The 12,263-nt window shown below is 34.1% G+C and overlaps 1 protein-coding gene across 1 annotated transcript in view; it reads right to left on the reverse strand.

Moving 5' to 3' along the window:
- Positions 1-305: 305 nt before the first annotated feature.
- pdss2 (prenyl (decaprenyl) diphosphate synthase, subunit 2) overlaps positions 306-12,263 on the reverse strand; it is a 65,605-nt gene continuing 53,647 nt past the window's right edge. The window contains 5 exon segments of the mRNA NM_001002351.1: positions 306-698; positions 2,909-2,944; positions 4,696-4,824; positions 4,948-5,109; positions 10,498-10,572. Coding sequence (NP_001002351.1) covers positions 543-698; positions 2,909-2,944; positions 4,696-4,824; positions 4,948-5,109; positions 10,498-10,572 — 558 coding nt within the window. The 3' untranslated portion in view covers positions 306-542.

The following is a 12,263-nucleotide window of genomic DNA, read 5'->3' on the forward strand; positions in this document are numbered from 1 at the left end:
AACCTTTACATGTAACTTACTCAATATTTACTAATTTGTTGAACTCTTACTATGTTATATATCATTATTAATTTTCAAATATTTATGTTTTCATATCTGCTTTATAACATGCTTCATAACACAGTGCATGTTTTCAGAATCAATATTTCTGATTTTTTTCATAGATGATATATAAATATCTCACAATCCAACTGCCATGTTAATGTCTGTTTGTCATTTTAAAGTGCTGTATAGAAATACAGATGTGACCTCTATTAGATATGCAGGGAATTGTAGAATAAAGCGATACAACACTTTAGATTTTTTTTTCTCCAAAAACATATCTCATTTTATTTAAAAACATAAAGCTGATTCTGACCAAGTGCATAGAATGAGTATAAGTCCAGTAAACTCGACTGTTATAATCATCATCTGTGTAGAAACCACAAATATAAAGTAAATCCTCTTAAAACAGTGCCAAAAACATGATCACATTCCAGACAGGCTCAGTGTTGATCTGTGTCTGATTTGTATTCGTATATACATCCAGATTGGAAGCGTCTTCAGAACTTGTTGAGGGCACAGGCCATGTTTTCCAGCGCAGACCGAGCATCTGAGGGTGGGAAGCACTTCATGGCCTCTAAGGCCTTGTTGCCGTGGTAACTGCACAGGTCAAGTGCCTGGCTGACGCCTCTTTCCATCTTTATCAGGCCCCGGAGCTGCAGAACACGCAAGAATGAGGAGAAATCTTAATATCACTCCATCAAGCTGATGAAACTCAATCAGGAAATGCAATAGTCTACTAACTGAATTTAGAGGTGAGGATATTCAAAATGTGCCAATTTCTACAGATTAACAAGATTTCGTGGCAAAAAAAAATGTTAGTAACAGTTTAGAATTGAAGTTCGGTTTGTAATCACTAGCTAATCTGGATCCGTTAGATGATAAGATCCAACAATGAGCAATACTTTCAAAACATTTATTAATTTTAATAGTGTAACACCTGTAAAATGAACAGTTTTGAAAATTAATATTTTTATTCATTTCTCAGTTAATATAGGCAATGTATTTTGGTGCATTTAAACAAAACAAATTTTTTAAACAGATATATTTATTCAAATAATATTTTAGTCACAGAACAATTTAGAAATTGAAAGAAAATATAATCAAATTCAAGCAAAATATAAAAAAAAAGACAACCAAAAAAACTTCAACTAAATTTGTAATTTTTTTTTTTTTGCTTCTCTTGATAATTCCTCTTTTTTTTTAATTTGTATTTAATATGTTTCTTATAACATAAATTTAGGTGTACTAGTTTTTGGACTGTTATCGTAAGTTATTTTGTTAGATAAGCTTCAGCACTGACTAATCCAATGTATGTGCACAAACATAATATTGTAGAGCTTCCTATTAAAAATATGAATTTTGAAAGATAGATTGGTGGGGGGTTTACTTATTTGCTGAGCACTGTATGAATCAATTCTGGAATCCTGATGTGTCCTTAAATAAAACTTAGTTTCTTTCCAAAAATGTATTTCCAAAAACCTACACTATACAGAGTGTTTAATACTAACAATATATTATCGATGTATCACACAGATAATATACCAAAATTGACAAAACCAACAATTTTTAGAAACCTATAAAAAATTACTAAATAAAGCCCAAAATATTCCACCCTTTCCCTCACGCGAATGGCCTTGTAGCTCTCCTCCTATCTTTATAAACATGTTTTGCTGGAGGCCATTTTGCCAAATGAATTCTGGGATGTGTTGTGCTAAGAAGCCCTTGGGGGCGCAGAGTTAAAAACAGCAGGAGAGACCTGCTTTCGCTAATGTGAGCATAGAAACCCAAAACAAGGGGAGAGACATAGATGTAGGAAAACTAGTTGTCGGATTTCTAACTTTTTAGTATGGCCACAGTGTCACTTGACATTAATGTACAGTACTTAAAAACATAAATAAAAAACATTAGTTTAACAAACAGAGAAACTTTTACACACACACACACACACACACACAAACTGAAAGCGATTACTGGAGATATTAGTGTCACATTTATGTGCTGATAACAGAGATGTGTGTGCGTGTGAGGTGTCTGTCTGTGCCCCGTTGAAGGAGAATGTTGTGTGATGTTGCTGTCAAACCGTCTCTCTGTCTCCTCTACAAATAAACCCGTCACTCTATCTCCTAATATCCTGTTTCTACGGCGACCCGAGCCGCTTCTGCCCTCCTCCTCTTCCTGCTCCCTCTCCTCTATCTGTCTCCCGTCTTTCTTTCTGTCTTTCTTCTTCTCCTGACTTTGGAAATCAAATTTCTCAACTTGCTATCAGTTACAGAGAGCAAACTCACGGAGGATCACAACTACCAATATTCACAGCACGGCTCAATTAATGTGTACTTGTCAATGACCGATTCTGAAACTTTTTATCTTTGAACTTTAATGACTCTCAGATTTAGATGTTTGATTATGATGAGAAACTGTTTTAATTATGCAAATGTATCCTGTATACACACACACACTTTTTATTAAGCATGAATAGTTTAGGTTTGGTTCATTTGTATCAATTGGATATGAATGAACTTCCCTTATTGTTTGTTTGTTTGAAAAGATTCACATACAACCTGGCAGAGCATGGGAATGATTTCATGAGTGACTCCTGGAAAATCGATCTGCATCATAACTGTATGAATGTTTCGTCAGAAGGATTGTGGCTAGATTCATCGATTAGTGGTCTGACCAAAAGGATGGATTTCCCATGAATTCGATATCTGACTTATTCATTGACAAAGTGAAAATAATCAATTGATTTACTGACTTTCACACAAAAACAAGTTCTGTGAAAAAGAGGAAACTGAAAAAATGAGGCTGTTGTTCTGCTTTCTATCTCCCTTTATAAAAATAAATAAATAAAATAGGAGTCACTCACCTTGGTGTAATCAATCTGTCTAGACATATTCTGGGCCTGCAATGAAGAGAGAAAAATATGAATTCTGCGAACATCATGCTGACACAGTGAAATCTGAACTGTAATGGTGTTTTGTCACCAGTCTAGAGGCTAAAATCTCATCGAATCACTTCAATTAATGATAAAACTGTCTGCTCAGTTAGATATCAATTATACTTCAGTAAAACTGTCTGCTAGCAGCGTTTAGACAACACATAGCTAACATAATGTTAATAAATACATTAAAACTGGAATAGTAAATGTCTTTGGAGTATACACTACTGTGCACAGTTTTGTGTGTTTAATATTTTGGTATGTAAGACACCTCTCAAGGCTGCAACTATTTGAATAATTTATTTAAAAAAATGAATAAATTATTATATATTATTATGAAATTATCTTTTTTATTATTAGTTTTTAGGGGTTTTCACCTTTATTAATAGGACAGACAGTTGAGATGTACAGACAGGAAAGTGTAGGGAGCAGAGATAGAGGAAGGATCGGCAAAAGACCTCGAGCCAGGAATCTAACCTCGGTGCTATGTGTCGACGCACTAACCACTAGGCTATTGGCACCGACAGAAATAATCTTTTTTTTATATAAATATTTTTACATTTAAAATAACAGTCTTCTTTAACAATATATTTTTAAACTGGAAACAGGAAATAAAACTATTCTTATGATGGAAAACTGACTTCAGCTGCCGTAACTCTGTTCTTCTGTCACATGGTCTTTCAGAAATTTTTCAAATTTGCTAATAAATAACACAATATATGTTTTAGATAATTATTTTAGATGTTCATATTGTTCAATTTCAGCTAATTTGGAAAATTGTGATATTCTTTTTATTTTTATTTAAGACTAAAAAAGATGCATTTATTTAAAAAAAAAAGCATTTATTTAGTATGTTTTGATTATGCTATTATTATGTTTTGAACAGTAATGTATAATGTATGAGCCCAATCCCAATTAAATTTGTGTTACCCTTACGCCTTCTTCTTGGTTCTTGAAACAGAGTGTGATGGGGAAGGGCTTCAAAATTTACCCCTAAGAAATGGGACAGCATGCACGCACGCACACACACACGTCATGATATCTTACTTCATATGAGATCAATGATGGTGACTGCTGTAGTTAGTCCAGTTGTATTATCTTTTGGTATTCATATTCAGAAAAATGCAATGATATCATGTTATTATAATGATATAGTGTGGCAATAAGATCGTAGCTGTACCGTGGCCATATTCAAATATGTAAACACAAAAAAACAAAATGAACTTTACAGCCTACCAGATACTGTAAAAATGTATTTCCCAGGCACTAGGGTATTCAACTGTCATCAAGTGACAGGTGTGGAAGTATGTTGTTGGACTACTATACAGGAGTTATTATTATGGATTATAGATAGCAAAATTTAGCTTTTTTTCTATTGTTTTTTAAAAAGGGCATGACCATAAAACACAAACTGCTTTATAAATGTATTAAATGGATAAGAACATATGTTTGTTTGTTGTAAAATATTTGCCAAAAATGCCAAAAATTACTAATTTGTGCATCTTCTAACTCGTGTATGCATGTTGCCATTGTAGCTGGTGTATTCTGGGAAATTTCTGTACCCCTTAGCATTTCGCAGAATTGGGATTGGGCCATAGTTTATGAGTTTATGCTATTTATATAAAAAAAGTCAAAACTTTTGTACATTTTTCATGGTGAACTATGAAAGCCTATTAGCAACATAGATTGTACTGTTCTGGTGTGGTTTCTGGTACCTGTTTTAGCTGCTGCTGCCATCTCTCAGGTCCTACGATTTGTCTGTGAAAGACTACAGGAGCCGAGTCAAAATGAAACACAGCCCCTTCTGAGCCGCTCTTCACAAACGGCTGTAACTCAGAGTTTAGCTGCACAACACACAGAGTACATCCATGAAGATCATGAAACACTGTGAGTACACTATGAGTTTCTGCACAAAGAGAAATGTAGCTCCGGCAGACAGCAAGTAGAGTGCAGCAGATTGTGCTCACCTTGTGTCCCAAAGCGAGGTGTTTTCCGTACTGAAAAGCCAAATTCTGAGCCTCTGTATTGTGTCTGGCCAGCTTCATAGCTGCTTGACAACTCTTGGCAAGCAAAGCACCATGGGACAGGAATGCCTGGTCTTCCCAGGAAGCAACTGTTAGACTGTCCTCCTGCAGAAAACAGAGAAACTCAATCAAACAAGCATAATTTAACACACACATACATAAAAGAGAATAAACATTTAGTCATCTTGCTTTCAAGCATTAGTTCAATTCTGTTATTAGTTACTCATCTCCACGTTGTTTCAATCCCATGACACTTTCATTCATCTTCAGAACACAAATGAAGATATTTTAGATAAAACAAGAGAGCTCCCTCATCCTCTACAGACAGAACTAGCCATGAAACGTTCAAAGTCCAGAATCAAAAACATTTTCAAAGCATTCCATGTGTCTTCAGTGGTTCAGCTACAATCATATAAAAGATCAATGTTTTGACAATGCAATGTTTTTGGTTCCTTTTCTAGACTTATAATATCTCGGGACCCTTGCTGCCTATGGAGGATGAGGGAGCTCTCAAATTTAATCTAAAACCTTAATATGTGTTGATGAACCAAAGTCTCAGAGGATCTGAATGACATGAGGTTGAGTAATTAAAAAACTACTGTATTTAAATTATTTGGGTGTTTTAAGTTAAAACATAAATATCGCTGTGGTAAGCATAAGAAAAGAACAACAAAATATCTCAAAATATTCCCCTATTATGTCTCCTTCAATAGGTAAAAGCACTTTTGTTTTGTGTTTCACATCAGCTCAACTCTCAAGGAGTCTGAAATGATTCTTTTGAAGATTCGTTCTTTCTAAACCCATTATTTCTGACAGCCAGCTCTGCTCTAACTGGTCAAATGGCACAGTGTTTCAATCAGCCCAACTGCTTACATGATTAAATTGAATTCAACGACTAAGATTTGCATAGTAGCAGTTTTACACTTGGATTGGCACATATCGCAATGCATTTTTGAGTATGCAGAAGCTCAGTGACAATTAATTACAGACTCATAAATAATGGTGTGCAAAAAATGCATGGTTATGATTAGGGATGTTCAGATCCAATCACCTGATCAAAAATCATGCCCAATCAAGCAGTTTCAGACTCGATCGAAATCAGACATTGACCGAATATCTATGTATATTTATATATTCTAATTATTTTTCAACACATCTATAGTTATGCGGTGGCACAGAGTTAGATCTTTTTCTTGACTTGAAACATCAAATTGTGCGGCATGACATTACTTTGTTGCAGAGACACTGTTGGTTAAATCCTGTCAAAGTAGAACAAGAAAGCAGCTTGAAGCGGAAAGCCTGAGTATGTCTGTGGTCTGGAGGTATAAAGTTGATGACGACAGCATTGCTATAACAAACTGTAAGATATGTAAATTTAGGACTTCAAGAGGTGGAAATGAAAAGGCTACTTTTAACATAATAAACAAACAGAGTTGTTGAATGTTAAAATAAGGTGAATTAAATAAAAATAAGGAACATCATCGATCTGTTTCTTCACTCTTCATTATTCTTTTTTTTTGTGTATTATAGAAATATCAGATTGGGATCGGTAGATACTCTAAATCCAACGACTCGGACCTGAGGGCAATAAACCCTGACCGGGACATCCCTAATTATGATGGAGGTTTTGTTAGAACAAATATTTGGTTTCAATAGAAGCTGACAACACAAACCTATTTAAAGAAATTGTTCAACCAAAAATGAACATTTACTCACCCTTGTTCCAAACCAATTTAAGTTTTTATTTTTGTTCTGTAGAACACAAAAGAAAATATACTGAAGAATGTTGGAAACTGGAAACCATTGATATCCCCAATACTTATTTTTTAGATCATGGAAGTCCAAGTTGCTGTTTTTCAACATTGCTTAAAATATTTTCTCTTGTGTTTAACAGAACAAAACAACTCAAAAAGTGAAGAGTGAGTAAATGATGACAGCATTTCATTTTTTTTTATGGTGAACTATCTCTTTAAACTTTAGAGTAGAAGAGGTCAAGGTAAAGATTGTTTGTGACCAGCCAATGAAGATCATGGGATGTCATTATGCAAATTTCCTTGGGCTTAGTCTCTATTTCAGAAGTCGCCAGAGCGGCATGAACCGCCAACTATTCCAGCATATGTTTAACGGTGTGGATGCCCTTCCAGCTGCAACCCAGTAATGGGAAACACCCCTACACACTCACACACACTACTGACAATTTAGTTTATTCAATTCACTTTTAGTGCATAATTGTGGACTGTGGGTGAAACCTGAGCACGGGGAGAACATGCAAACTCTGCACAGAAGTAACAACAGGCCCAGCCGGTGTCTCAAACCAGTGACCTTCTTGTTGTGAGGCGACAGTGCTACCCACTGAACCACCATGCCACCCCATTATGCAAATGACTAAGAATAAATGTTCGGGTCTTAAAGTTATGGTCAGTTATGGTTTTAAAACAGGAATTGTGAATGACTTGTTTGCAATAACACTGTTTTTGATATTATGCACAATAATTTTATTAGTCTTTGATTTGTTTATTTTTTTCATCTTTTAAGTTTTTTTTTCACAAAGAGCTACATTACACAAAGGTAACAAAATAAAAAAATTATTAAAAAAAGCTCAAAACTTCAACTCAAAAGTATTATTTATGGAGATGAAGACTTCTCAGTACTGGGTTGCAGCTGAAAGAGCATCTGCTGTTTAAAACATTAGCCGGAATAGTTGGCAGTTCATTTTGCTGTGGCAACCCCTAATAAATAAGGGACTAATTTAAAGGAAAATGAATGAATGAGGTGATGCGTTGAGCACTATATTTTATAAAACAAAGCCCCCAAAACTACAACCAAATGGAAATTTCTAGAGTTCAATTTCCAAACAAGCAAAATGTTTCAAGAAACTTTGAGGATGTAACTTCAGAAAGAAAAAAAATAGAGAGAGAGAGAGTAAACAGAAAATGGTGGTATGATGGAGGGGGTGGTGTAACCGGAGGAGGGAAGGTGATGCAAACGTCTGCTCGGAAACGTCTCCTCTAAAAAGGGTAAAAGAAACTTGAATCTCTCTCTCCCTCCCTTGTTGCATTTCTCTCACATAAACGAGGCCTTTTCCATCACTTTTCCTCCTCCTCGCCTCACACAGAAAACTTTGTCATTCATTATTTACTGTGAGCAGTTAGCAGATGTTTTAAGTCAGTCCGTGTTTACCTCTGTTTGCTTGTCCAGTCGTTAGCTCTGTTTTGAAAGCTTTGAATATGAAACATTAAACACTAAAAACATTCCTCCTGTATGCCATTAGAAATTATTTACGAGGAGAAAAGTTGCATTTTATCTTATATGGTACATGTTTATTAAACCCATAAATAGAGGCTGTGGAAATATGTCCATTTACTGTGGATCTGTTTAAGGTATATTCTAATAGAAGTATTCATTAAAAAAAAGAAAAAAAAAAGTCTTCCATATTTAAAAAAAAACATGAAGATTTAATTAGGGTTGTACAAATGACGGTTAGCTTAGCTATTAATGCGAGTTTCAGTTATTTGTACAAATCTAAAAAAAAATATCAAGTCTTTTCATACCTTATTGTTATACATTAATTCTAATACCTAAAAGTCCCATTTACACTGGCACATTACACAGACAAAGTATGTATTCTAGAAATAAACCGGAGATACAATGAGTTGTTAAAACTATTATGTTTAGCAATATGTTTGTAGAAAAAAACTCTTCTCTCTAATAAACAAAAATTAGGGAAACAAATAAACGGGGGGCTAATAATTTATGGGGCTAATAATTCTGACTTCACCTATATATGATTATATCGTAGCACAATTTAAGGCACAAAATAAATTTATTTTTAATATAATTATTAAATCTGAAATACCATTGATGTAGCTTGTATGGATATGTAAATTATGTATCTGAGAATACATTTTGCAGATATTGTTTTGCATTTAGATTTCTATAATGTATCAAAGACTGCCTTTAAAAAAAATGTTAAGTTTTAGTTTTAATTTTAATTTCGTCATCATTTCCTCACACTTAGGTAGGGCTGGGTGATATGGCAAAAATCTTGATAATTTATTAACAATAAGGATATACATTTTGATATAAATTGTTAATGTCTCTAGATTTAAAAGTGTACCCCAACAATAACTGAAGCCACAAAAATTAGAGGGTCTATTAAACGGCATGAGATATTTTTTCGGTGGCCAAAAATTTGGTACATTCCTAATATGCCACACTTTTAGATTCTCATTGTTGCACATTTCTGCTGTGTGACTGGCTCTCAGATCAATTTAAAGTAAAAAAAAGTCCAGAGCTTACTGTTGTTATTTGATTTGATATAATATCGTTTATCGGCTCATCCCTACACTCAGGTGGTTCTAAACTTTTACGAATTTCTTTCTTCTAGACAAAACCAGATATTCCTAAGAATGTTGGAAAAAGCAGCCATTGACATCTATAGTCGGAACAAAAGCACAATAACTTCTGTATATCTTTTTTTGTGTTCAACAGAAGAAAGAACTTTACATTACAAGTGTAGATTAAATAAATGATGAAAGAATTTTCCTTTTTGAACCTGCACACACAAAACATCATGCTAAATTTAGTTAAAGGTAAAGGATTCTACACTGTACAAAATGATACGACAAAAAGTCATGACTATATGCATTTATAATTACTTGAACTGATTTTAATAAGTCAATCAGGTTTAAACTACATTTCTTAAGATTTGCAAAGTTTAACTTAAGCTTTCAGTCAGTGCGATTGATATAAATTGAGATGAATACAAAAGTTCATTTGATTCAACAAAAAAAATAGGGCAGCATTTTTGTTAAAAGGTGTAGTTTAGACTCATTTTAGCCTCAAGCCTGAGTCACTAATGTAGAGTACAGACTGCATTATTATAGCCCCGATTTTGACTCACCGACAGGTTTGAGTAATCGCTGACAAATGCCTGAAATCACAGGCAAATCGGTGCTCGTGCACATGAGTAACAATCACACAATGTGAACCAAAGACACAATCTGAGAGAATCACAGGTGAATGCAAATGATTGCATTGTTTCCATGTCACTTCTTGCATATTTGGTTGTGAGACTATGTAGTTTGTGGATCGAGACAAAGTTGTCGGCGATTCTTCCTATTGTAAAGTCATGTAGTGTGAAACCCCTGTTGCCGATCCATCTTGCACTGTAAACACAGCAGTGATGGAGTGCTGCCCCAGATAGTCATGCAGTGTGAAAACATCTGGGACACAACTACTTTAAAAATCATGTAGTCTGAACTTGTCAAAACTTGAGTAGCCATCCCTTATGCCCCATAGTGCCTCTGGTGGTTATATGTGGTAAGTTCATTCAGTTTTGATGCGCTTATTGAAGTCTGAAGTAATCTCAAATCGAGTATGAGGTCAAGTCTGAAGTGTATTTAAATACAACTCAAGCCCAAATCACTAACTCCAGTGGCCATCTTTTGTTTGTGCCTCCAGTGGTCATGTGTCTTAGTGTATATATCATACCTCTGCAGAACCTGAGCTCTCGTGATAGATTCCTTGCACCACATCTCCAATAGCACTGGAGATCAGCTCCACCACCTGCAACAAACATAATGTTACGACACTTAGGGCAGCAAAATATTTTCCACATAAAGGAACACTTTCCGAATAAGAGTGTCCATAACGGATAAAGCCCATCTGTTCAGAAATGAGCATTTATTAGGATATTAGGAGCTGTTTGGGAATATGGGAAGACTTTTTTTCCTGTCCACTCAGTCTGAAGAGCATCTGAGGGACAGATAGAATAACCAGTACTTCAGTTATTAAACAGATGGCCAGTCAAAACAGTGCAACGTCCAGAGGATACAGGGCCTAATGAGGGCCTTGACATCTGCACACGCTTATTGATTCAGTATTAGTTTTAAAACTGCGCGCACAGCCCAGAAATACTCAACCAGGCCTGTAGGCAGGGGGAGTTCAGGTGGTTCGAAAGAACCACCCCTCACTGACAAAGGTCCAGAAATTGTCCCATATGATATATGAGCTCGTTTGTCCTATTTTGACTGCTATGCCATCATAAATAGTGAAAATAACCCATCGAAAAAGGCTTTAAGACCAAGCGTAAGCCTCTGTTGGCTGTCGCTTCGCTGCAACTTCAGTTATTCAGTTTTAGCCAATGCTAACTAATATTTTTATTTTACAATCTGACACAAGTTAAGTCATCTTTCGCTGCTGCATTGTTTGTAAACAGAGAAAACATTTTACAAGAAACTTATTCTAAATCTCTTAGGCTTAAAACAAAACAATGTGTAATCAAAAGGTGTGAAGAACCAAATATGGAACATATTGAATTTGATTTGAATACCAAATTGGCAATGGATTTTATCCATGAATTTTTTTTCAAAAGTAAATTTTTTTACAAGAGAGGCTAAAAAAAATGTTAAGTTCTACATTATTATTATTAGTATTATTATTATTATTATTATTATAACTACTACTACTACTACTACTACTACTACTATTAATTTTTTTTTTTCAAATAGTCAAACTTTGGAAAGTCCAGTTTGTTACTTGCCAATTAAATGAAAGTAGACTACAGTTTTTAATTTTTTAATTAAAAACAGATTCCTAATAATATAATATTTATAATTATATTATTTTTTTCTTCAAATTTCTTTATTTCAATCTTTAGGAAATATTTTTACATCATATTTATATCAAAAATTGTGATTATGATGACCATCCGACAAGTTAATTCATCTCAAAATAGTGATTAAAATGTCACTAAAATGGGAGAAAAACTGCAAAAAGGTCCACTTTTTGAGAAAAAAGAACCCCCCCTTTTACCAGGCTGGCTATGGGCCTGTCAACACCTACAGAAAATTATCTGATATTACAGTGTTGAGTATCTGCTCCCTGAAACTATAAAATATACATGCAAAATACACATCATACACTATATCCCTCGTCTTAAAAATCATAAAAGAATGAATAAAAAAAAAAAAAATATATATATATATATATATATACACATACAAATTTATTACATGACATATCATTAGGGGAAAAAAGTTTTAAATTTAAAACTGCAGCCTATTGTCATTTATTGGGGAAATAACAAACAGTAATCAAAAGGTGTGTAAGGACAGCACATTCAACTTTCTTAAGTCAGAATTTGGTCATTTTAATAATAAAAAAATTAAACATAATAATGATAATAATAATAATAATAATAATAATAATAATATATATATAATTCTTTTAAGAATAAGGTCCAAGATTTAAGAATG

Source organism: Danio rerio, chromosome 13, assembly GCF_049306965.1.
Source record: "Danio rerio strain Tuebingen ecotype United States chromosome 13, GRCz12tu, whole genome shotgun sequence".
NCBI classification, from domain to species: Eukaryota; Metazoa; Chordata; class Actinopteri; order Cypriniformes; family Danionidae; genus Danio; species Danio rerio.